The sequence below is a fragment of the Juglans regia genome, chromosome 1 (assembly GCF_001411555.2).
Source record: "Juglans regia cultivar Chandler chromosome 1, Walnut 2.0, whole genome shotgun sequence".
NCBI lineage: Eukaryota > Viridiplantae > Streptophyta > Magnoliopsida > Fagales > Juglandaceae > Juglans > Juglans regia.
The window spans coordinates 26,416,354-26,443,529 of NC_049901.1; the positions used below are offsets into that span (position 1 = coordinate 26,416,354).

The following is a 27,176-nucleotide window of genomic DNA, read 5'->3' on the forward strand; positions in this document are numbered from 1 at the left end:
GATTTCTAATTGCACGAGGTCGACCAATACCCCTGCAATTCCAAGTGAGGATCTCCATATTTGTTCTGAGGGCAATTTTGACCTTGCCTCTTCGGTCATTGGATTTCAAGGGAAGAGATTCATGACTGGAGAGTTGAAGGACTTACCTTATTGTTCTACGTCTTCTAGAAAGTAAGGGGAGAATCTGTGCTTCTTTGGGACCTTTCGAGATACCCACATATTTGCTCCAGTTTTCTTGCTTGGCTAAACCAAGGGGGCTTCAGTGCCATCATCCAGTAGCTGGTTTCTTTGTCAAGAACCCAATTATAGAATTGCAGCAGAATTGTGAAACAAGAGAAACAAGAAAGAATATGATGCAAGATGATAGAAAGAAAGAATATAACTCTGGTTTTCAAGGAACCAGTACCTCCAAGAATGCAGAAATTGCATAAAACTCTTCAATGCCTCTTTCATTACTTCCGTATGCTTTTTATACACGTAAAGCTAAACTAATTCTGTTAAATCTGGTATTTCTGTTACAATAAGGGCATCACAGTAATTTCTCACTTAATGACCACATGCTCCTCACATGTACAATTAAAGCCTCTTACGCTACTTCAACTTCCAACTCCTTTCTTCATTCTGCTTCAACACCCTTTACATACCCTTCTCCTTCAAAAGACCTTGCCCACAAGGTCAGGGTATAGACATCTCAATTGCTCCATAGGGACCCATGATGAATCCTCCTCTGGTGCACCCTTCCATTTAACAAGCAATTCAATATGAGGTTTGTTATTCAATGCACGCATCCTCCTTTGCAAAATTAACTCAGGCTCAGTTCTGAATCCTCCATGGGAATCTAACATGGGCAATGCAGATGATAACACAGATGTTGATCCCACATGTTTCTTCAAGGAAGATACATGAAATACTGGGTGGACTGAAGCACTTGAAGGCAATTCTAACTTGTATGCTACATCACCAATACGCTGTAAAACTTTAAATGGGCCAAAAAATCTTGGTGCCAACTTGTAATTAACAGGATAAGCCACACTATGTTGCTTGTATTTATGAAGTCTCAAATAAACCATATCACCAACTTGAAATTCTCGGGGTGTATGTTTTTTATCATATTGTTGCTTCATAACTCCTTGTGCTGCCAACAAATTTTTCCTCAACAAATTAATGATCTCTTCTTGAGATCTCAACTGAAAATCCACTTCAGCATTCTGAGTAGTACCAGTGAACTGAGTAGTACAAATTAATGGAAGAGAGCGTGTTCTGCTGCCCGATGGAGTTTCCTTCCTCTTCTTTGGAACTTTTTTCTTTGAGAGGTGAGGGTTGGCTAGGGTTTTTTCATTTGGGAATTCTGTGAATGATCATTGGGTTGTTTGGGTTTTGTTTGCGAAGCTAGTTTCACTTGACCATTGCTGATCTGCTTGAAAAATTGTTGGGCCATTGAAGGTGTCTTGGGCCATTGGGGTAAAACGCTAGTATGTTGTGGAGCTATTGTTTCGTCGGAGGCACTGGGCTGGAAAGGGGTTTGGGTCGGCTTGTTGTGGGCTGAAGGCGAGACATGCACTGCCTGAGGGACTGAGCAGTAGTGATATTTTTGGGCTTTGGGCTTTATTTGCATGCAAGCTTACACACGCTTTACTTTATTTACATGCTTTACACGATAAAACAGAAACTTTAGAAAGAAAATTCTAAAAAAAATCTGAGAGCCCAAAAACTTTAGAAAGAAACCCAATCCAAAGAGAAATGAACAAGCCAATGAAAACCTGGAAAATAGAAGCACATGAGAGCAATGAAAGGTCAAGCCCTCCACAAGTCCCTCTCTGGCACTCTCTCGCTCTCTAAAGAAAATATCGAATGACGGATTTCACCTTGGCTCCGTGACAGAAACTTCAATCCGAAGTTTTGTGAGTAATTAATAATTTCTTTCTTCTTCTTATGCCTCTTCTTAGATGTTAAATTCTCTCAAACTTCCCATTTGGGTCGTCTTCATTGGGTGGTAATATTTTTCTCTTCAAAATGCATGCCTTTTTAATTTCCTTTCCAATATAAGTTCTAGGTTCTAAATCTTTCAGTCATTCTATGTTAATTTTAGATTATTTCTATTTTTCTTTATAGGTGTCTGAGGTAGTCGATTGGTGATTGATCGGTGTTTGCTCAGAGGTTCCTAGATTGGAGTAGAAAAATATGGGAAGATTTTTTGCTGGGTGGAGTCGAATTCGGAGGTAAGAGTTGGATCGTGTGGGATCCAGTTGTATCGGAGGACCATTTTGTCTAGTTCGGCTTACCAAGTTTTTCATTTTTGGAACTAATTTCCAGTGAACTTGGGTTAAAATCCAAATGACGTCTTCCAATCAGTTAACTAGGTAACCCAAATGCATGAAAAAATAACTGATTGAAAGAATAACGGTCTTTCAGGACACCGATTGAGAAAAAAAAAAATAAACCATATATATCTTGAAAAATTACTTTTCTTTCTTTCACTTTCTTCTCTGCTCACTCTCTCTCAAATCAATGCCACTTCGACCATGAGGCCAAGCCACTGTATATTTCTGCATTAAACTGTGGTTCGGGTGTGGAAGTGTTGTGACCAATTTTTGTTTCAGATGCTGTAATAGTTAGTGATTTATTGTTTCCCAGAATGTTAATTTTGGTTACTTACAAATGCATTGGTATGCATTGATATATGGCAATCATCATACATAGACGGTGATAGTTTAGACATATTGTAAAATCTACTACTTTACTTTTATTCATGTTAATTTATTCTAGGACTTGGTGTGCGAAGTTTAAATGATTTTTTCTAATCCATTTGAAATATGAATGTAGAACACCTTTCACACAGGCAAGATGATTTTGCATTATGTATCGTGCCCCAAGATTGTGGTATTTTACTGTGATTTTTTTAACTTTAATGGCTCACAATGCCCTTTATGAAGTAGTATGTTATGAAATGAACTCCATGTTATTGGATTTTTAATCCTGCTTGAGAAGTATTAAAGTAGTAAATAGTTAGAAATGCAATAAATAGTCAGAAATCAATTTTGTCTTCTGCAATTTTGTCTTTTGAAATCATAGGTTTTGTCTTTTCGAAATGGTTCCCTAGTTCCTTCTTTCAAATAATACATGCAAATTGTTGAAATTGTCCCCAAACATGGGGTGAATGAACAAAGTAGATTGGCTTTTTGTTTCTATTTGTTGGTTTTCTTTTTCTATTCATTGCTTTTGTTATTTAAACATTTTTTTAAAATTATAATTTTTTTTTTTTTTTTTTTTATGTTAGATGGGTTTTTTTTTCCTTTGGGTTTGCATGTTGTGAGGTTTGTCATGGGGTCTTCTCTTTTCAAGATTTTCTTCTGTTCTGCTTCCCTCCTATCAAACAACACCAGTGTTTTACATTTTATTTTTATTATCATTAGCAAACTGTAGAGCTTTTCAACACGTTGAGAGATGGGTAATGGTATCTTTATAATTATTTTATAACCATTTATAATTCATATTATTCTAAAGTACGCTCAATTTGATAGAGACGTTGAAAACTAATTGTAATTTGATCAATTATATTAATTTATGGTCTATACCAATTAATCTTATTAGAGGCAATGTGCCCTTTATGTCTGGATCAATGTCGTCAATACCATATATCTTAAAACTTGCATTTACATGTGTAACACATATCTACAAGTCTATCTTAATGCATTAGGTACAACTTCCTACTATCTTATATCATATTTTCATTCCTAAACAAAGAAGAATAAGAAACCGTAAACAACAAATATCCTTCAAACATATTACAGTTCACTATCATTTTGAGCCTTTTGGAAATTACCCAGTTTACTAATTTTTTGGAAAAAATAAAATAAGTAAAAAAAATTATTTATTAGTACTACATGTAATTTTTAAATATATTATTTGACACTCTTCCATTTTGTTCAAATAAAATATATATTGAAGAAAAAATTATCTTTAATGTGCCTAAATCTCTGACAACGTTGGTGCAACATAAGCCGGTGCAGAAAAAAAGTGTCGTTCGACAATCAGTCGTTCGACAAATTATATAGGCAATAGGGATTCTCCAAGAAATATCTATTGATAAAATGAACTCTTTTATATACGCATTTTACATTTTATATATATTTCATATACATTTTTTTAATAGTTGTAGTAGTGATTATATATAATCAACTATTTAGATTTATAAAATTTAGTATAAATAACAATCAGAGCATTGCGTGGGTTATAGGCTCGTATAGTTTAATGGAGATGAACATTCTATTGATCTGAACCCCAGCGATTACTAAATTTGATAACCAAGATGGAATTTTTTGCTCTTTCCCCAAGTTTTTCAAGAAACCAAGAAACTACAACAATTTTGCTTTATGATTTATCAAAGAGCACGGTGGAATACCATCTTGAGAAGGGCTCCCATTTTCTTATGCTTTGGTGGGGTTCTAGCAACCATTTTGTAGTACTGAAGAAAACCCGAAGTGGATCATAAAGATCTCTCTCTCTCTCTCTCTCTCTCTCTTTTTCTCTACGTTTGTTTTCGAAGTGAACTAGTCAAAAGCTCCCCGGTGAAGAGGGTAGGGGGCATTGAACATGAACTTTTGGTAATAGATCTATTTTGTTCCAACAGTCGACTGTATTATGGGAAAACGAATGTCTAATGGCCTTGGGCAGAGCTGCTAGGGTTCAAAATTTGGGAGAATGAGAGGGGCAGAGGCGAGCGATTGCAATAATTTGAAGGAAAATGAGAGGGCTTGGTGTTCGAGAGAAATGGAGGCGAGCTCTAGGGTTTGAACTTTGAGAGAAAATGAGAGGGATGGGACGGGAGGGAAGGGATTTGCCAACAGAGAAGGGAAATTTTTTTCTTTTTTTAGAAAAAAGGCCTCGTGGCTGGAGCCATGTAAGTCAGGATCTGCCCTCAGGACCAAACGTTTGTGGCATTAGCATTTTCCTTACTTCTAATATAATATATGAGAACAAATAATCTATATTAAGAATAGAATTGATAACTATTAACCTTCAAGAAAAGAAGGAATCTGGTAAAAAAAAAAAAAAATTAGTTTCATATATATCTTGTGTATTTAACTAAAGTAGTATCTTTTATAGATTTTCTTTTTCTTTTTCTCGTTTTACAATGATGAGAGATTGTATAAAACTATTCTTGAGAGAGAAGATAGCTTGAAGAAAATATTTTTGACAACCAAACAAAGAGTGGGTTGACCATCGACACTTGGACTTCTACCTAAAACATTAATTACATGTGTGTCATGGCTTACTTTATTGATAGTAATTGGAAGTTACATAAGTGGATCGTTACATTTACTCGGGTTAGCGGTCACAAGGGGTAACGATTGGGAAAGAGTTAGAGGAGTGTATGCTTGACTGGGACATTGACAAAATTCTTACAATTACGGTGGATAATGCTACATCTAACGACTCTGCTATTGATTGGTTGAGAACAAGGAAAATAGAAAGTGAGACGTGTGTTGCAAATCACGAGTTTATTCACATGAGGTATATTGCACACATTTTAAACCTTGTTGTGAGTGAATGTTTAAAAGATATTGATGACTCAATATTAAGGGTTCTCAATTAGATTAAGTATGTGAAATCTTTTCCCCAAAGACTTGACACTTTCAAGTCTTATGTTGATAGGTCAAAAGCTCCATATTCTAGTTTCCTGTATTTTGACATGCCTACTAGATAGAACTCAACTTATCTTATGTTGTATGTGGTTGAGAAGTATATAAAAGCCTTCTAAGTCTTGCTTGATGAGGATCCTTACTCATGAGTTTATTTGTCTTAAGATGTGTCTAGAAAAAGGGTTTTGGAGCCCCTGGGTCTAATGATTAGGAGACTATTAGAAACTTTATGAAGGTTCTTCATGTATTTTATAATGTCACATTGCATATATATGGTATACAATATGTCACATCGAATTTGTATTTTCAAAAGCTTATTAATACTCATGCAAACTTAAATAGTTTTTTACAATAGTAATCGATGCTTGAGTTCAATGGCTTTTAGAATGAAAACAAAGTATGATAAATATTGGGCGGATCTTGAAAAGATAAACAGGTTATTGTTTATTGCGGTCATATTTTATCCATGGTACAAATTGGTTACTCAAGTATATTGGTTCAATTAAACACTGGGCAATGGGAGGGGTGAGGAATTTGTTGAACTCCTCAAGAGGGATATGGAGTTGTTGTATGAAAAATATGTTACGTTCGGTGGTAGGCGCAAGTGGGTCTACAAATCAACTACAACTCACACTCAAAATGAGAGTAGTACATTAATGGGTAGTAGTTGTACAATTGATCCATTGGCCTTTTTGAGAAACTTTCATAAAGAGCAGAAATCAGAAACCTTATGGACTGTAAGTCGAAGTTTGAACTGTATTTGTTAGAAGATGTTGAGGTTCCTATGGAGAGTTTCAACATTTTGATTTGATGGAGGGTCAACTCCACTAAATATCCGGTTCTTGCTCTAATGACAAGAGATATCTTGGCCATTCAGATCACCACCTTAACATCTAAGTCAGTATTTATCACTGGAGGCCTTGTCCTGGATTCGTTTTGGAGTTCTTTGGCTCCTAGAACTGTAGAGGCTCTTGTATGTGCACAAAACTGGTTGATGTCCACTCCTACATGCTTGATTCAAAGTTATTCGGATACAATTGATGATGCAAACATTAATAAGTTAGACTTTGGTATTATATTTAAAGATTTTTTTTAAGATTTGTTATAATCTTGATTTTTTCATTTTGTGATATAAATTTCTTATATTTTCACATCTTATTTTGTTGAACTAACCACTAGCATTGCGAGTATACTACATGAAGATGGCTGAGGTTTGAGGTGCATTTGTAAAATTGTGTAGTTGTTGTTTGTTCAATTTTGTTTATTATTTTTATAAATTTATGTGGATGTATTTTATTTCCTCACTAACCTTGTCCTCTTTTCTTTAGGCACAACTTGGAATGGCACTTGGAGTTTGGTTCTTTTTTGTTAACTTGTTGGAAATTTGAAATGGGAACATTTAATTTGGTTGGCACAAAAAAAAATTATTTTGTTGTTGGAATGGGAACTTATAAATGTGGGTTGTTGTAGTTGGAAAGAAATAACATTATGATGGATGATGGGTTGGTTGGATAATTTGGGAGACTAGTTATGTTTTAGCACAACTTGGAATAGGAAGAAGCCCCCAATATTTGATTTTGTTTGTTGTTGGGATGAGAACATGTAAATGATTTTAATTTGTGTTGTTGATTATGTAACTTATGTTTTAGTTCTGGCTTTTATTAAAGCATGTCATGATATATTAGTATAAATAGGAGAGAGAGAGGGAGGGAGAGAGAGAGAGAGAGAGAGAGTCATGCGGGCATTAAACCAAGCAAGCATTGCTTGGCTAGCATTAAACCAAACGTGTTACAAGCCCTATAGCTAAGCAAGCATTGCTCGACCAAGCCCTAAAATCAAGTATGCCACAAGCACAAAGCTGAGTATGACATAAGCATTAAACCGAGCATGTCATAAGCATTACACCGAGTAAACATGGTGATAGGCAAGGAATAGTGACAACCAAGAGACTTAGACGACCCAAGAGACCCATGCATAAAACATAGCACGCATAATGATTAATGATTTAAAAAGTTTACATAATTATCTAAATTATTATAGGTTCGGTTGAAAGGTTTGGAGAAATGCACGATTAGCTTAAATTGCACAATGACCGAGGTAAGTGACTATGGTTATGTTCTTCTACACAGTGCTTTATGGTAAACTATAAAGTCTCTTCTCAAATGTATATATATGTAGTAAATGTTTTCAAATGTATTTGTATGTATGTAGGGGTGATACCCACATTGCTTAAGTATAACTATTATATTACATTGACCTCCTATATAAAGGTTGGCCTAGGAGGTCAAGGCAATCCAGTAACTTGAATACAATTTTAAATTTTTAACAAATTGTAAATATCTATGTACAATATATTTATTTAATAAATATTTACATAAATATTTAAATTTAATTTTTTATATATGGGGAGGCAGGGCGGGGCCTCGCTGGGGTCAGCCAGCCCCTATTGGGTATTCTTCCTACGGGGCGGGGGGCCCTGCCCCCCCGCATGGGAGGTGTGAGGCTGTCTGCCAGCCCATGCAGGGGCGAGCCCCCACTGCCCACCCTTATATGCATGGTTACCTACCCCTCGTACATGACAGATAAGATGCGATGCACCTACTGATAACTAACAGTATACAGTATATCATAGCAGAAAGTCAACTTAAGTCAATTTAAAGGAAATATTAGTCATGGTACCGAAACATAAGATCCCAATACTTTTGCATAATTCCAAATAGTCATCATAGTTTATATAAGTTTCTAAAGAACTTCCAAAACAAGGGACCAAACGCTTAAAAATTTAAACAGACAATCCTTTCTCAAAAGTGGAATCGGTTAGAGCTAGGGTCCCATCCTCAAGTAGATGTAAGAATATTCCCCTAGACGAACGAACGTCTATATCAAACCCAATTTCGTGGCTACCTCCATAGCCTCTACAGTATAATTCTTAGCTTGTTCTAAATGTCTTGACACAAAACTCATATCCTGCTTGAACCTAAACATCTTCTGAGGGTCTAGTGACGAAATACCAACATCGAACTCATTGATAACCTTAACTGATATCCTGCTTGAACCTAAACTTAACAATGAATGCAGGGACATGAACTTATACGTATGCACTTAATCTTTCAAAGACTTCGTATAAAAACACAACATTTGATAACCTTAACTTTCATAAACATGCTTTCATCATTTCATACTTATGAGCTCGTATTGTTTCTTGACTTATAACAAAACATAACATGACATTGGATACCTCACGGCTCCACTATGCACCATGTGTTCCCTGCTAGTTACCGCATCAACCACTGGCCACTTTGACCAAGGTGACTACGTCTTGACTTTCATATATGGCAGCTCGCATTTCACCTTCACCGTAGGTGCACCCACTAGCTTTAGGTGCGATCTCGCTCCGGTATCCTTTTCTTTTAGGTACCATTCGAGATCCACCGATAGTACTTCGTCGACTCATGGGTATCCCTCCATTTTAAACACTCCTAAGAGGTCAGAGGAGTTCCACTAGGACATTCCTCCGTCCCAGCATTCAGGGTGGTGATAAAAACCTTATTTTTTTAAAATTACTCTTTTCCTTTCAAAAAGGGTTTTTACAATCCCAATGCATAAGACCTAACAATGGACCTTAAAATTTTCATGAGACATATGAAATACCACAATGCTTCATCATGACCATGAGTGATGAAATGCTCATCATAAAATAAAACATTCATACATGGATTTTTTTGAAAAAGATTGTCGCAATTACATCGATAAGGTGGTGAGAGAGTGAATTAGCGAAAAACGTGGAGAGAGGTTGTAGCGATCCACATTTCCTGTTCGGGGTTGGCCTAGGGCGAGCCCATGGCGGTGCCCTCTACCCTTCCTTCATCGGAAGGGCCTGCTGGAGGAGATGGAGGGGCTTTGTCTTATGTTCAGATTGTTTCAAAGGTGGGGACACCTTCAGCGTTTAAGGTCCCTATGAGATACCCTGTGGATGTGGACGGGGAGCCTGGTTTCGTTTTTACGGAGCCAGAGATGTCGAAGGCTGCAGAGGATTTTCATTTTGCTATTGTTCTGAAGTTTGTGCGGATGAGGCCTACGATTGATGATATACGATTGGCGATTATTAAGTCATGGGGTTTACTGGAGATTCCAACGGTGAGTCTGATGGATGACTATCACGTTTTGGTGAAGATGCAGACTGAAAGGGATTACTTGCATGGTTGGGCACGAGAGGGACAGTTGATTGCTAGATCGGTTTTCAGATTATTTCGATGGACAAAGGATTTTGATTTGCGGAAAGAATCAAAGCTAGCGCCCCAGTGGATTTTTCTGCCAGGCTTGCCTCTTCATATGTATCGGGCGGATTTTCTACAAATTCTAGCAACAAGGTTTGGTCGGTTTTTGGGGATTGATAATGCTACGCTGCATAGAACCAGAGCTTCGGGGGCTAGAATGTGTGTGGAAATAGATTTGACAGATGAACCGGTTCAAAGTTTTCCTATTGTAATGGCTAACAAAAAAATTTGGCAGGAGGTTCGGTATGAAAGACCTGGATTCTATTGCACCAAGTGCTGCCGTCAGGGTCATACGTCAGTTGTATGTTGAGCTAGTGAAGAAGTTGTGCGTAAGGGACGTGATGTGACAAAAGGGGTGGGGAGAAAAATATGGCAAGAGATTCCTAAACAAAAGAGCTTGCAGGCGGTTCTAGGAGATGGGTCGAAGGAAGTCCAGAAGGAAGATGGGGGTTGCAATGGAAGTAGTGAATGGGAAAGAGGTAGTAGTTCCTAGGGAGGAAACAAAGAGAATTTTTAGAGGAGAGCGAGTGAATATTGACATGAAAATGGTGGAGGAGCCCTGTGAGAAGGAGGAGGTGGTAGAGCAACCTTCAATCCAAATGCTGCGGGAGGTTGAGGCTGCTCGGGGGGATGGTTCTGATATGGACTTGATTCTAGTTGATGCTTATAAATCGCCGCGTAGTGGGGGTCGTGGTCAAGCTGAGATGGTCTCTGCGGTGCTTGATATGGAGTGTCATCTACAGCCGGTTACAGTAGAAGAGCCACCAGATTCGTATGGTACTGATGTGGAAGAGGAAGCGAATGTTCTTGATTTGGCCAAAACTAAAGGATATGATTCTGACTCTGTTTCGCAACAGGGTGAAGCTAGCAAAAAAATATATATATATATTGTGCTTCTGTAATCTCAGCGGGTATCCTCCCGTCTCAATAAACTTAATCTATGACTGAGTCCATCATTGCATGGAATATAAGGGGGTTGGGCAGTTCTCGGCGTGTGCTGCGTAGTTTGATTCGAAAAAATAATGGATATATTGTTGCTCTTTTTGAGCCTTTTGCGAGATTAGATAAACTTCAGTGTTTAGTTAGTTCATTGGGTTTTGATGGTTTTTATTCTAATGAGGGTGCAGGGGCAAAATCTGGATTTTGTGGAGAGCTCCATATGATTTTGAGGTTGTTAGTGTGTCAACGCAGATGGTTACGGGGTGGTTTGTGTTAGATGGGACACAGACGTTGGTTTCTTTCGTTTACGCTAAATGTACTCAGTTGGATCGAAGAGAGTTATGGGAGCAGCTGGTTGGTTGTAGGGCTGCTGGAGATCCATGGATTGTTATGGGGGATTTTAACATTATACGAGAGGACCGGGAACGTGTGGGGGGTTGTCCCCGAGCTGCTCAAGCTATGGGTGATTTTAACTTGTGTATTGATCAATGTGGTCTAGTGGAGCTGAATTATCATGGTAACCCTCTTTCATGGTGTAATGGGCAGGAGGGGGTTGCATGAAAGTGGGCGAGGCTTGACCGCGTTCTTATGAATGTGGCCTTCTCAGATCGTTTTAATTTGGCGCAGATGGAGTATATTAAACGCAAGACATATGACCATAGTCCTATGGTGATTCGTTTAACCCTTGTTAATACTAGGTACGGGCCTTCTCCGTTCCGGTTCCAAAAAATGTGGTGTTCTCATGGTTCATTCAAAAGTTGGTAGAGGAGATATGGAAACAACCTACGATGGGATCGGGAATGGTTAAGCTGGCTGCAAAATTGAAGCCACTTAAGATGGAGCTGAGGATATGGAATAAATCGGTGTCTGGGAGAGTGGATACTAATATATAGGAGCTAGAAGCGAGGATGGCAGTACTAGAAGCCCAATTGCAGTCCGGTTTTTCGGAAGAAATTGAAGCCGATTATATTGTCACTAAATTGGAGATTGATATTTGGGAGAAGAGGGAGGAGAGTCGTCTAGCCCAATTAGCAAAGAATAAGTGTTTAAAAGAAGGTGATCAGAATTCCAAGTTTTTCCATGTGGTTGTATCACAGCGTAGGCGTGGTTCGGTTATTTCGCATATGAGGTTGGCAAATGGGACTATGTTGGATTCAGCAGATAAGGTGCACTTGGGGGCAGTGGAATATTTCACTAATTTCCTTACAGATATGCCGCAGATTGAACATGCAGATCTTTCTCCTCTTGTGGGATTGGAAGTCTCCGAGGAAGATAATTCCAGTTTGTGCCGCAGGCCTTCAGAAGAGGAAGTGAAGGAGGCCGTTTTCTCGATTCCAGAACATAGTAGCTCTGGTCCGGATAGGTATGGTTCTTCTTTTTATATTTCTTGTTGGCATATTGTGAAAGAAGAGGTGGTCGAGGCCGCAAGGGTTTTTTTTGCGGGTTCTCTGTTACCAAGGTTCTATACTTCATCTTATATTGTTTTAATTCCGAAAGTGTTGGATCCCAAGAGTTTTGAGAAATTCAGGCCAATAAGTCTATGTTCTGTGGCTTACAAGATTGTTTCGAAAATCTTGGTGAAGCAGTTGACGGGTTTTCTGCCTAAATTAATTTCAACTGAACAGGGGGGCATTTATTCCGGGTTGTAGTATTTTTGAAAACATAACTCTTGCTCAAGAAATGGTTCATGCGTTGAAGAGGAAGACAGCTGGAGGTAATGTGATTGTAAAGTTGGATATGGCAAAGGTATATGATAGGGTGCATTGGGATTTTTTATTAAATGTTCTGTCTAGCTTTGGCTTTTCAAAAAAATTTTGTAGCTTGGTGAAGGAATGTGTGGCGTCCCCTTGGTATTCGGTGATGATGAATGGGGCTTATAAAGGTTTTTTCAAGTCCAAGAGAGGCCTACGACAAGGTGACCCTTTGTCGCCTTATTTATTTATTTTGATGCAAGAAGTGTTCTCAAGGCTTCTTCGGAAAGAATTTGACGAGGGTCGTATTGGGAAGTATTATCATCCTAGAGGGGCACCGTTGGTGTCTCATCTGTTATATGCGGATGATATTCTGATTTTTTTGAATGGCGAAAAACGATCTCTAAGACGGCTGGGGCATACTTTAGCATGTTACGAGCGTTGGTCTGGCCAGCGGGTTAGTAAAGAGAAGTCGGCAATTTTTTTCTCGCCAAAAATTGGTGATGCGAGGCAGCGTGGGTTGGTACGTCTTACGGGGTTTGCATCTGGGAGTTTTCCCATTATGTATTTAGGGGTGCCGCTGATTTGTGGACGTTTAAAAGCTGTTCACCTTGATCACTTGGTTGCAAAATTTCGGGCTAAGGTGGCGGGGTGGAAGGCAAGGCTTCTGTCGCAAGGGGGACGTTTGGTTCTACTTAAACATGTTCTTACTAGTATGGCGTCCCATTGTTTGGCTGTGATGAACGTCCCTCAAGTTGTGCTTAAAAAAATTAATTCAATTCTAGCCACTTTTTTTTGGGGAGAGAAGAATGGGAAAGCAAAAATGAAGTGGTGTGCGTGGTCTTGGATAAGCAAGCCAACGGAAGAGGGTGGGTTGGGTTTGAGGAATTTTCTGGAAATTCTCCTAGCTTGACAGCGTCGACACCATAACTTCCAAGTAATAACACTTGGTAACAGGCCCACTAAAATACCCTTCTGCATTCCTCATTTAGCACACGCCATCCAAGCTTCCACCCGGTGCGCCCAAGTCTTGGATTGTACACCAATGCCCAGCGCTAGTGAAGCACAACGCCAAACCTGCTCTGCAATCTCCCCAGTAGCAAGCACATGATCTAGAGTTTCGGTCTGTGGAAGATGACAGCAATTACACTTTAAAGCCATAACAACTCCACGGATCTGCACCTTAGTGTCTGTTGCTAATAAATTAAATCGTGCCCTCCACATACAAACTGAAATTTTCTTTGGCAAATATTTACTTCATATCCAATCCATCCAACCATGATAAACTCCTCTCACACGAATTAACTCCCATGCGCTAGCTATTGTAAACTCTCCCCCCACAGCAGGTTTCCAGATCAAGATATCTTGCCCAGTGCGCCCTGCACCAATTTCCCTCATCACCTCCTCCACCAACTCCTCACCAATTAGCTGCTGAAGCCTGTCACCGTCCCAATTATTCCCAACCCATACATCTTTAATTTTTAATGAAGGTGTATCAACTACCCCCACCAAATTGCACAAAGTGCCATTTGAAAACCACCTATCAAACCAGAAAGATGAATTCCCCTCTCTCACTCTAACCTTGGAAGCCTCACATACATCCTGCATAACAGAGACAATAGATCTCCAAATTCTTGAACTGTTGTTTGGAGAGCTGTTCGGATATGGCTGGGTATTTTGGCTAATGGTTTGCATGCCAAGAAGGTCTCTAAAGTTGATGCACAGGTCTTGAAGGCTTTGGATATGAATATCCCGGAACAGGTAGCACATAATCCACTGCAAGTTGCTTGGTTCAAACCACCTATGGGATGGTGGAAATTACATGTGGATGGAAGTTGTCGTGGTAATCCAGGGAATTGTGGTGGGGGTGGTGTTTTGCGGGACCATAGGGGGCGGATGATAGCAGGTTTTTCTGCACATTACGGGTTCGGAACGAACAATGAGGCTGAGTTGAGAGTTTTACTTCAAGGGGTCCGGTTTTGTAAAGAGATGAATTGTCTAAATGTTATTTTCGAGTTTGATTCTAAGGTAGTGGTGGATTGGGTGAAGAAGCGAGGTTGTAATTTATGGTATCTTTGGGATTATTGGGATGCTCTCCTTCAAGAATTAGATGGAGTTCAATTCTTAGTGGTGCATCAATTTAGAGAAGGTAACAAAGCAGCGGAATTTTTGGCAAGGAAAGGTGAGGAGGGTCTCACTAGGATGTTCTTACCTGGTGAGTGCATACCGAGGCTATTGAGGGGCATTATTAGGTTAGATGCTTTGGGATGTCCTTCCATAAGGAAGTAATGGTTTCATAGTTTTTCTTTAGTTTTTCCATGGTTTTTGGGGGTTGGGTTTGTGTTTTGTTTTATTTTTGATGTTGGATATTTTTTTATTTGTTCTACGGTATTCCTCGACCATAAGTGAGGTTTTTCTTCAAAAAAATTGGGACGAGGCTGCGTTTAGGGGCGTCCGGCTCTTTGAAAAAAAAAAAACATTCATACATGCAATACATATCCCGTTACGATTTGAAAATATTAGAACATGCAAACATGTTCCCTTATAACAATTCAAGGCATGCATATCAATCAAAGGCATACATTCAAAGTACAAGTTAGGGGTATACTTACAAAAATCCGAAAAGTATTACAATACTAGATAGGATCCTTGCTCAAGAAAAACCCTACCCGTGTTCATGTGTAGTGCTTCTTACACCTTTTTCTTTCCAAGAAAAACCAAGTTTTCGAACAGTTCCCTCTTTGAATCCGAAACTTACCTTCAATAAAAACCCTACCTACAACTTACTAGTGACGTGACCCACTTTCCTCAAAACACCATATTTTTAGAGCTTAAAGACAAGTAGGGTTACATCATCCTTTTTGAAGAAATCCCTAATCTAACCATGTGAGTGTAGGCGTGGTTCATGTGGAATAACTTCCTTAAAGTATGAACTATCTTCTTCTAGCTCAAGTGTGCATGTGTGAGAGCATAAGTTCTATATGAACTTGGCTTAAACCGAGACCTCTCTTCCTTGAAGCTGTGCATGTGTGTGTGGGTAACAAAAGAGAAGTTGGTTTCAAACCTTCTAGGTCTTTCTCTTGCAAGTGTCTCTTCACTTTGTCTACTCAAAAGGTTGTTTGGATGATGAGAAAGTGATGGATACTTAGAAGAAAATAGGGTAGCCGAAACTTACAAGAGCAAAACACAAAAATGGTCAAAAGGTTCTAGGGTTTACGGCTAATCCCTTTTTATAGACAATCAAGGACTTTCTTGCATGAAACAAACTCATGCATGGTTGCCAAGTGGCGTGTAGCCTTTTCACCTATTTCTTCTAGCTCATCATTGGAGTGAGTTGGAAAACCCTAAGACATCTCTTGCATGTGGCGTCCTCTCCCTCAAAACTGAATCTCACTTCCTCTTTTGCCCTTTCTTTTCATGTCTTGGTCTAATATATCTTATGGCTAAAGGGTCTTTTACTAAACTCAATTCTCCCTCCATCTCTTACAAGTGTACTTGTGTATCAAGTGGCATGTGAAGTGTGTGTGCATAAGCATGGCCTGCCGAAACTCTACACTTCCCTAGGAGATTTTCTTTTCACCACACTTTTGGACAAACAAGTGATTGGTCCTTTTTGGCACAAAGTGCCTTGCCGTAGTTGTCTACTTCAAGGGATTTCTTATACAAAGTGTCCTTCTAGAAGCCTTGGGTGTGTAGGCTCCCTCCAAGCTTGATCTTGCTCCTTCCCAAGAAAACCTTTTTACCTACCTTCATGCATGGAAGACACATGGCAAAAAGTAACTTTTTTCCTCCCCCATTGTTGTCGTCCATGGCCTTTGGCCTTTCTTAGTTCCACTTTCCCATATTCCTAATCATTTCCTTCTAGGTTCCGTTCCCCATGGTGACATGTGTCAAAGGCTTCCTTCTACATGCAAAGATCTTCATGCATGCGTGACACATGGTAAAAAGTGCTAGATTTTTCCCATGGTAGGCATGTAAGCCAAAATTCCTAGCTCCTTCTCACCTCCCTTCCCTCTTATTTCCATCTAGATTCATCAAGTCCTATATTTAACCTCATTGGATGTCAAACACCATGCATAAACCTCAAGTTGGGCGTGAGCCCTAATTGCATAGGGCTTCAAAAACCCTAATTTCCTACAAGGCTGAAACTCTCATGGGCTTTAAAATAGAGAAAAAAAATTACACAAAAGCTTAGAAAGTCTTGGTCGCCACATCCTTGCCCCCTTAAAAAAGATTTCGTCCTCGAAATCGGCATCATGTTTATACCAAAAGAAACTTACTAGGGGAATTTGAATCGATCCTCTTTATTACCTCTTACACTAGCGGCTGTGGACTCCTCAGATGAAGATGGTTGGGGTACTTTGCCTTCTCTAATTGTCACCGAATCTTCCGAAAAATATAATATCACATCCAAGTCATAGTCGTAATACATTTTTACTCGCATTTCATTCAACCTATGTTCCATATCAAGCTCAGTGTCTTCAATAGGTTGTCCTTCCTCACAACAACGAATACGATCGACATATGTATATGAGGTTTCAAAAGGCTCATGTCTCGCAACGTGAGTTTTTGGAGCGTGACTGGATTCTGCCTCAGGATTAAGCCTAAGAAGGCATAACGTATTAGCCTCTCTCCATACCGATGGATCATGCGGTCGTTGCCGCTTTTCATGGGGTAGAGCTCTCCTTAAAGATATATTGTTTCGGGAAGCCGTGTCTAACACATGAGTACAATGATGTTCAAACCTCTTCATTTGCTGTCAATGTTCCCTCATCCTTTGATCCCTTCTTATTTGTCGATTTCAGTGACTACATTCACGTCTTGCTCTGATCTGTGCTTCTGAAGATACAGACATGCGAAGGATATTCCTATTACGAGCCATGCCCTGTGTACGGGTATGGTAGGTACACATTGTTATAAAAAAAAATATGGATAACATAAGGACAAACATACACAAGAGAACAAGATACACTCATCAATCATTAATAAGCAAGGTTTGTGAATACATTAGTTCTGAGTTACAAATAAATGAGGGTATTTAGTCATCATCGAATCCTCTCTTTCCCACTTTGCCTCTTGAAAAGCTGGATTGTTCCAAAGAACCTTTACCAACGATACCTTTCGATTCCTTAGTTCTTGTTCCTTGCTATCCACGAACTGCACAGGCCATTCTTCATAAGACATATTCAACTGTAACCGTATGCTACTGACATCCATCACTACAGGTTGTCTTTCACCAAAGCTCTTCTTTGAGGATGATACATGAAAGACATTATGCACTCCTTGCATTTCAACTGGTAGATCCAAATGGTATGCGACTACACCGACTCTTTCCAAAAATTCGAACGGTCCTACATACCTGGGACTCATTTTCCCTTTCTTTTCGAACCGTATAACTCCTTTCATGGGCGATACCTTGACGTACACCCAATCTCCAACATTAAATTCTAAGTTCCTTCATCGCTTGTCAACATAACTCTTTTGACGGCTCTGAGCTGCTTTCATCCTTTCCTGAATCGATTCCACTTGCTTTCGTACATCTTGCAAGTATTTTGGTCCAAGCAACTTTCTTTCGCCTACTTCTTCCCAATATAACGAAGATCTGCACTTTCTCCCATATAATGCTTCGTAAGGTGTTATCTGTATCGTAGCCCGAAAGCTATTAATGTAAGCCAATTCTATCAATGGAAAATGGCTTTCCCAGTTGCCACTTTGATCCATTACACAAGCACGTAGCATATCTTACAGTATTTGGATAGTTCATTCTGTCTGTCCATCTATCTACGGATGATAGGCACTACTAAATTTCAGATTCCTAGCATTTTCTGTACACTTTGCCAAAAACGCAAAGTAAAACGCGGGTCTCTGTCAGATACTATGGACTTAGGTACTCCATGAAGTCTGACTATTTCCTTGACATAAGACTCGCGAGAGCTTTTCCAACAAATCTGTATTAGCAATTGGTAGGAAATGCGCACTTTTGGTCAACCGGTCAACTATAACCCATATTGAATTCTTTCCTGACGACATTCTTGGCAAACCTACCACAAAATCCATAGACACGTCTTCCTACTTCCACTCGGGTATTGGTAATGGCTGTAACTCACATCTCATCCTTACCAATCGAAAACTGTTGTGAAACCCTCGGACTTCAAAATTTTCTGCCGAAGCTTTTCCACTTTATCATCCTTATTTTGTGCTTCGATGATGTCCTTGTCAGTTAATGGCACGCATTGCTAACATAGCATCTCTTGGTGGCTTCCCTATTAGTAGTTCCCTCATTCCTGCCAAAAGTGACTGCATATCGGTCTGGACCTTGCGACTAAGGGCATCATCTACTACCACATTGGCCTTTCTGGGGTGATACTTGATCTCGCACTAGTAGTCACTAATCATCTTGACCCATCTCCTCTGCTTCATGTTCAAGTTCTTCTGACTAAATAGGTACTTAAGACTTTTATGGTCAGTGTATACTTCACACTTTTCTCCATAAAGATAATGTCTCCTGATTTTTAATGCAAAGACTACTGCAGCAAGCTCCAAGTCATGAGTAGGATAATTTCGCTCGTAATCCTTAAGTTGTCACGAAGCATAAGCTGCGACTCATTCTTCTTGCATCAAAACGCACCTTAAACCCATCTTAGAGGCATCACTATAAACTACATACGGCTTATAAGGCCCAGGCAAAGCCAACACAAGCGTCATGGTTAGTCTTCTTTTGAGTTCTTGAAAACTCTTTTCAAAGTCTTCACTCCATAGGAATTTGGCATTCTTCTTCTTCAATGTCGTTAAAGGACATGATAATTTAGAAAATCCTTCAACGAACCTTCTATAATAACTGGCCAAACCCAGAAAACTTCGTATCTCGTGGGCGTTGGTTGGTTTCTATGATTCCATCACTGCTTCTATTTTAGCAGGGTCTACTGCCACACCATCGCTAGAAATGGCATGTCCCAAAAATTTTACCTCTCTAAGTCAAAAGTCACACTCGCTGAGTTTAGCGTATAGCTGGTGTTCTTTCAAGATCTTTAATACTATCCTCAAGTGCTCCTTATGCTCTTCATCGCTTCGGGAATAAATCAAGATATTGTCAATGAACACTAATACAAAATTGTCTAAGTACTACCTAAAATTCAATTCATCAAATCCATGAATGATGCTAGGGCATTTGTCAGTCTGAAAGGCATTACCAGAAACTCAAAGTGTCCATAACGAGTCCGAAAAGCTGTCTTGGGTACATCTTGATCTTTAATCTTCAACTAATGATACTCTAACCATAAATCTATCTTGGAAAATACTAATACTCCTTGCAACTGATCTGAAAAATCGTCAATTCGTGGTAAAAGATACTTATTCTTAATAGTTACTTTAATCAAGTCCTGATAGTCAATGCACATCCTAATTGTCTCGTCCTTCTTTTTCACAAAAAAGGACTGGTGCACTCTAAGGGGATGAACTTGGACGAATAAAACCCTTTTCAAGAAGTTCCTCAATCTGCACCTTCAACTCCTTCAACTCAACTGGGGCCATTCGATAAGGTGCCTTGTGCACTGGGGCTGCAGCTGGCTCTAATTTGATCACGAACTCCATTTCCCAATTTGGGGGTAACCCAGGCAAATCATCGGCAAAAACCTCAGGAAATTCCTCTATTACAAGAATCCCTTCGACTCCTTTAACTCCCTCGGTCATGATAGTCATAAATACTATATAAGTGTTAGCTCCTTCCTTCAGAGCCTTTTTCGCTCGTCCTACCATTAAGGTTGACGGAATCGACTTCACCATTTCCAACATATAACAGATCCTGTCCTTTAAGGGTAACTCAAATATCACCTTTCTTCTTCGACAATCTATCTTAGCATAGTGCTCAGATAGCCAATCCATTCCTAAAATCAAGTCGAATTCCATTAAATGGAAAACAATTAGATCTGCCTTTAGAGTCAATCATGCGACTTCCAACAGACAATCCCTAACTATTCGAGTGCATCCAACTATCTTCCCGATCGGAATAGTTACTAAAACCTTCTAGGATAAGGTTTCCACACTCAACTTACACCTTCTTACGCAGTCATAAAATACAAAGGAACGCGAAGCTCCCGAATCAAACAGGGCACAAACCAATTGTTGCATCAATTTAACCTTACCTACAAAGGTGACTAGGATTACTTGCGGTTTCTTAGCAGCTACCATCCATAGTAGGGTTAGAGCGTTACCAGTAATTACTCCAGCATCAGTAATTTCTTCGGCCTCCAGATCTACCTCTCCTAGCGTGATCACATATACTTTAGCTTTCTGTGGGGTCTTTCCCTTGTTTCCAGGCGTAGATGCTCCTCCTATCGCATGATGTGGATAGTCTCGAATTGTATGGCCTGTTTGACCACATCCAAAACATGCTCCAATGGCAAACTGACATTCACCATTGTGCTCCCGTCCGCAACTATGACAGGGTGGTGGTGTAACAGGCACCACATTTCCGACCATCTTTCCCTTTCCTTTATCCGGAGTGTAAGGGGCCTTCTTCTTTCCGATATTCTTTCCTGGTGAGTAGGGAAGTCCTCTTTTACGATCATTCTGAACTTGAGTAATCAAATTATGTTGCTCCGCCTCTACTATTGAGGCGACGTTCACTAGTCCCGGAAAGCTCTCAATCTGCAAGCAAGCAATCTGGTTCCGAATTCTTAGCTATAACCCATCTTGAAATTTTCTCGCTTGCATTTTCTCCGTGCCAATCAGGGCCTAATTCCATGAAATAGGCTGCATATTGCTCCACTGACATACTTCCTTAGGTCAAGTTCGTAAACTCAAGCGCCTTCTGTTGTTTAGTTGTTTTTGGGAAGAAACAACCGTCGAATTCTTTCTTAAAACGTTCCCAAGTAAGAGCAGATATCACCTAGTTCTTGTGTTAGAAGTTGTCTCTTTGAGTCCCACCATATGTCAGCCTCTGCCTGAAGTAAGTGTCCGACATACTGGACTTTCTGACTCTCGGTACACCCACTGATGTCAAAAGTCCTGTCTAAATCGATGAGCCACTTGTTGGCTTTCAAGGTTCCTTCCGTTCCCATAAAATGTGGGTATCGGTACACCAAAAATCTCTCAAACGCGCATCCTCTATTTTCGCTTCTAGGCAACTCATGTCTCATATTCTACCCTTGCTCCATTTGGTGTCTTACTAACTCAGTCATTTGGCATATGGCTTCTGCAATAGCTTGACCTCCTTCTAATGGAGGGTTCCTAGCCTCCCGTTATTGTGACCTTGGAGATAAGTCGTCACGTTGTCGCACCATTGGTCCTCTTCTCCTGAAATGCACAAACCAATGTGTCAACATTCACATTTCCTAAAGCAAAGTTCTACTCTCTCATTACTTCACAATAGTGTTCAATCGCATACTCGACCTTCAACTTTCTCCTTTAAGGATTCAAACCTATAGCTACAGTGTTCAAGCCTATAACTATCAGATTCCAATCCTATCGTCAGGTACCATGCATTCCTAGGACAACATATGGTTTTACCTAGAAACGTAATCACTCTGATACCACTCGTTGTAGCGCCCCCAGCCCCCACTTACGATCTGACGGAAACTGAAACGCCGGGACATACAACACCAGGGTTACCTGTCCCTCATATATGACAAATAAGATGTAATGCACCTACTGATAACTAATAGTATGCAGTATATCGCAGCGGAAAGTCAACATAAGTCAATTTAAATGAAATATTAGTCATGGTACCGAAACATAAGATCCCAATACTTTTGCATAATTCCAAAATAGTAATCATAGTTTATATGAGTTTCTAAAGAACTCCCAAAGCACAGGACCAAACATTTAAAAACTTAAACAGATGATCCTTTCCCAAAAGTGGAATGGGTTAGAACCAGGGTCCCATCCTCAAGCAAACTTAAGAATATTTCCCATGACGGGCAAACGTCTATATCCAAACCCAATTCTGTGGCTACCTCTTTAGCCTTTACGGCAGAGTTCTAAGCTTGTTCTAAATGTCTTGACACAAAACACATCCTACTTGAACCTCAACATCTTCTAAGGGTCAAGTGACGAAATACCAACATTGGATTCATTGATAAAAGCTACTATCATTTTGAGTCGTTGTGCTAATACCTTAAGCAACTCTAGGGTGGATTGATGACGAGCCTCCACAGTGAACTCGTCTCAATTATTTTGCTGATTCCGTCCATACTCAAGGGTCTCGAGTACCTGGCAAAACTTCTATCATTCCAAGTAAGGAATGATAGTGGGTAAATACAATAGTGAGATTTTGAGAAATCTCAGTAAGTAAACAAATAACGTACAACAGATATCATAAGCATATGAAGGGAACTTAACAATGAATGCATGGATATGAACTTATACGTATGCACTTAACCTTTCAAAGACTTCGTATAAAAACACGACATTTGATAACCTTAACTTTCATAAACATGCTTTCATCATTTCATACTTATGAGCTCGTAACGTTTCTTGACTTATAACAAAACATAACATGACATTGGATACCTCATTGCTCCACTATGCACCGTGTGTCCCTCACTAGTTACCGCATCAACCATTCGCCACTTTGACCAAGGTGACTACGTCTTGACTTTCATATACGGCAGCTCGAATTTCACCTTCACTGTAGGTGCACCCACTGGCTTTAGGTGCGATCCCACTCCAGTATCCTTTTCTTTTAGGTACCATTCGAGATCAGCCGATAGTACTTCGTCGACCCAGGGTTATCCCTCCATTTTAAACACTCCTGAGAGGACAGAAGAGTTCTACTAGGACATTCTCTCATCCCAGCATTTAGGGTCGTGATAAAAACTTACTTTTTAAAAAGACTATTTTCTTTCAAAAATGATTTTTCACAATCCCAATGCATGTGAACTGACAATGGACCTTAGAATTTTCATGAAACACATGAAATACCACAATGCTTCACCATGACCATGAGTATCGAAATGTTCATCATAAAATAAAACATCCATACATGCAATACATATCCCGTTACGGCTTGAAAATATTAGAACTTGCGAACATGTTCTCTTATAACAATTCAAGGCATGCATATCAATCAAAGGCATATATTCCAAGATTTCATGTGAGGGCCAAAACCTTCAAACCCTAATGTAACCAAAAATTGTTCTTATCACATAAAACTCAAAGCACCAATCATCTTAACAAAGAACTTGAAATCTTTGTATGGAGAAACATGCAATCCAAACAGCTTTTCAAGAACTTGAAATCTTCTAATGTATGGAACAAATATTTTTAACAAAGAAACCTCATGAGTACCGAAGCAATTTCTTATGCGCACGAGTGATCCTTTCATATTCTTAGTCCAAGCCGAAATGTAAAATGCAACAAACATATTTAACCAACATAGAGCATACGGAAACCCTACATGGCTTCCTTCTCTCCACATTATACACATCTTCCGTAGTCCATTTCAAGCATACTTTTATACAATCATATCAAAAGTATTTATAACAGATAGAACAACAATAATCTCATAAAAGATCATACAAAACCGAGACAACCACAAGTTCACAAGCCATATACATAAAATATCCAAGTATAAGTTAGGGGTATACTTACAAAAATCCGAAATGTATTTTTATAACAAGCAAGCTGAAAAATCATATACAATACTAGTTAGGATCCTTGCTCAAGAAAAACCCTAACCATGTGCTCATGTGTAGTGCTTCTTACACCTTTTTCTTTCCAAGAAAAACCAAGTTTCCGAACAGTTCCCTCTTTGAATCCGAAACTTACCTTCAATAAAAACCCTACCTACAACTTACTAGTGACGTGACCCACTTTCCTCAAAACACCATATTTTTAGAGCTTAAAGACAAGTAGGGTTACATCATCCTTTTTGAAGAAATCCCAAATCTAACCATGTGAGTGTAGGCGTGGTTCATGTGGAATAACTTCCTCAAAGTATGAACTATCTTCTTCTAGCTCAAGTGTGTGTGTGAGAGAGCATAAGTTCTAGATGAACTTGGTTTAAACTGAGACCTCTCTTCCTTGAAGCCGTGCGCATGTGTGGGTAACAAAAGAGAAGTTGGTTTCATACCTTCTAGGTCTTCCTCTTGCAAGTGTCTCTTCACTTTGTCTACTCAAAAGGTTGTTTGGAATGTGAGAAAGTGATGGATGCTTAGAAGAAAAGAGGGTAGCCGAAACTTACAAGAGCAAAACACAAAAATGGTCAAAAGGTTCTAGGGTTTTCAGCTCTTCCCTTTTTATAAACACACAAGGGCTTTCTTGCATGAAACAATCTCATGCAGGCTTGTCATGCGGCGTGTAGCCCTATCACCTATTCCTTCTAGCTCATCATTGGATTGGGTTGGAAAACCCTAAGACATCTCTTGCATGTGGTGTCCTCTCCCTCAAAACTGAATCTCACTTCCTCTTTTGCCCTTTCTTTTCATGTCTTGGTTCAATGTATCTTATGGCTAAATGGTCTTTTACTAAACTCAAATTTCCCTCCATCTCTTACAAGTATGCATGTGTGCCAAGTGGCATGTCAAGTGTGTGTGTGCATAAGCACGGGCTGCCAAAACCCTACACTTCCCTAGGAGATTTTCTTTTCACCACACTTTTGGACAAACAAATGATTGGTCCTTTTTTGCACAAAGTACCTTGCCCTAGCCGTCCACTTCAAGGGATTTCTTACACAAAGTATCCTTCTAGAAGCCTTAGGCGTGTAGCCTCCCTCCAAGCTTGATCTTGCTCCTTCCCAAGAAAACCTTTTTACCCACCTTCATGCATGGAAGACGCATGGCAAAAAACACTTTTTTCCTCCCCCCATTGTTGCCGTCCATGGCCTTTGGCCTTTCCTAGTTCCACTTTCTCATATTCCTAATCATTTCCTTCTAGGTTCCTTTCCCCATGGTGACATGTGTCAAAAGCTTCTTTCCATAAGCAACGATCTTCATGCATGCGTGACACATGGCAAAAAGTGCTAGATTTTTCCCATGGTAGGCGTGTAAGCCAAGATTCCTAGCTCCTTCTCACCTCTCTTCCCTTATTGCTATCTAAATTCATCAAGTCATATACTTAACCTCATTGGATGTCAAGCATCATGCATAAACCTCAAGTTGGGCATGAGCCCTAATTACATTGGGCTTCAAAAACCCTAATTTCCTACAAGGTCAAAACTCTCATGGGCTTTAAAGTAGAGAAAAAAAAAAATTACACAAAAGTTTAGAAAGTCTTGATCATCACACTCCACATGCCAGCCACTGTTTCCAACCAAGCCCTATCATCTTTGCAGCTCCAGTCTTCAAGCTAGAAGACGCACTAAAGTCAAGCCCAACTTCAGTCTTCCACGTACATTGCCCTTAGTCAGCACATCTACTGGGCGACTCACAACTCTCACTGTACTAGGAGTATCCAGTCTCAAACCGATCTTGGCAATCTTAGCCAAATTTCTCAGGCTTTCATGAGGAATGACAAAACCGACTCACTTTGACTTCCTCACATGTTTCGCACGATCAAACCTGTTTTTTTGCACTCTTGTATTTTCCTGCACATCATTGGACCCTGATATTAAATACAAAGAGTTAGATCTCTTACCATGTGCTAGGATCAGCGCACCCTTAGTGATCTTGCAAGTCCCTCCAGAGAATACTATTGCAAAACCACTGTCATCAAGCTGGCTGTCCCATAGAGATCAGGTTTTTCTTCAAATCACATCTGGAACATGTCTAACTTGCTGTAAAGACCACACACCCCTGTTTGGAAGTGTGATGTACACATCACCCACTCCCACTACATCCAGTGCCTCTCCATTGGCAGCATACATATTTTCAAAATCACCAGCAACATAATTATGCATGATTTCTCGATGTGAGGTGCTACGAAACGAAGCCCCTGAATCCAACACTCAATCATCAATCGAACTGTGCACTGCAAGAAGTAATGCATCATGAATCTCTTCTGCCACTACATTCACAGCATCATCTTCAGAACTTTCATGATTCCTGTAGTTTCTCTTGATGTGGCCCGGCTTGCCACAACTCCAGCATGTGATATGCTGCTCAGATCTCGTCTTACACTTCCCCCTGTTCCTGGAGCTTGACCTATCATGTCCTCTACCCCGATTATCAACATTCAGAGCTGATCCTGAACCCGAGAACTAACCAGAGTCTCTCCTACATACCTCTTTAACAAGGATCATATCCCGTATGTCGTCATAGTTCAGTTTTGTCTTGCCGACTGAACTACTCACAAGAATAGTTATTGCCTCCCAACTATTTGGCAACGATGCCAACAAAATCAATGATTTGATCTCATCATCTAGGGGTGGGCAACGAGTGCCCGCCACCCGTTGCACAGCCCTGTTTGCTCAATCCCCGCCTGGGTGGGGTGGGGGATCCGCTCTGCACAGACAGGGGGCAGGGCGCCCCGCCCGTATGAAAGGGGAGTTACAGAGGCAGGGGACGGAGGGGGCTCAGCCCCTCTCCGTAAATCCCTCGACTCGTTCCCCCATGTCTAAGCCCCCCCCCCCCAATTCCTTTCTCTTTCTTCAGCTCTCTCGATCTCTCACTCTCTCTATCTCTTTATCTCTCACTCTCTCGATCTCGAATTCTCTCGTCCCAACCCAGGCTCACAAACTCTCTCAATCTCTC

The 27,176-nt window shown here is 39.9% G+C and overlaps 2 protein-coding genes across 2 annotated transcripts; one reads left to right on the plus strand and one right to left on the minus strand.

Annotated features, from left to right (window-relative positions):
• The first annotated feature begins 9,482 nt into the window (after positions 1 to 9,482).
• Positions 9,483 to 10,229, plus strand: LOC108981650. Its single transcript, XM_018952883.2, has one exon. It carries the CDS (start codon positions 9,483 to 9,485, stop codon positions 10,227 to 10,229), a length of 747 nt encoding a protein of 248 aa, XP_018808428.2.
• Positions 10,230 to 17,556: 7,327 nt separating this feature from the next.
• LOC108981657 lies at positions 17,557 to 17,955 on the minus strand. The gene has a single exon (XM_018952892.1). It carries the CDS (start codon positions 17,953 to 17,955, stop codon positions 17,557 to 17,559), a length of 399 nt encoding a protein of 132 aa, XP_018808437.1.
• Positions 17,956 to 27,176: the final 9,221 nt, after the last annotated feature.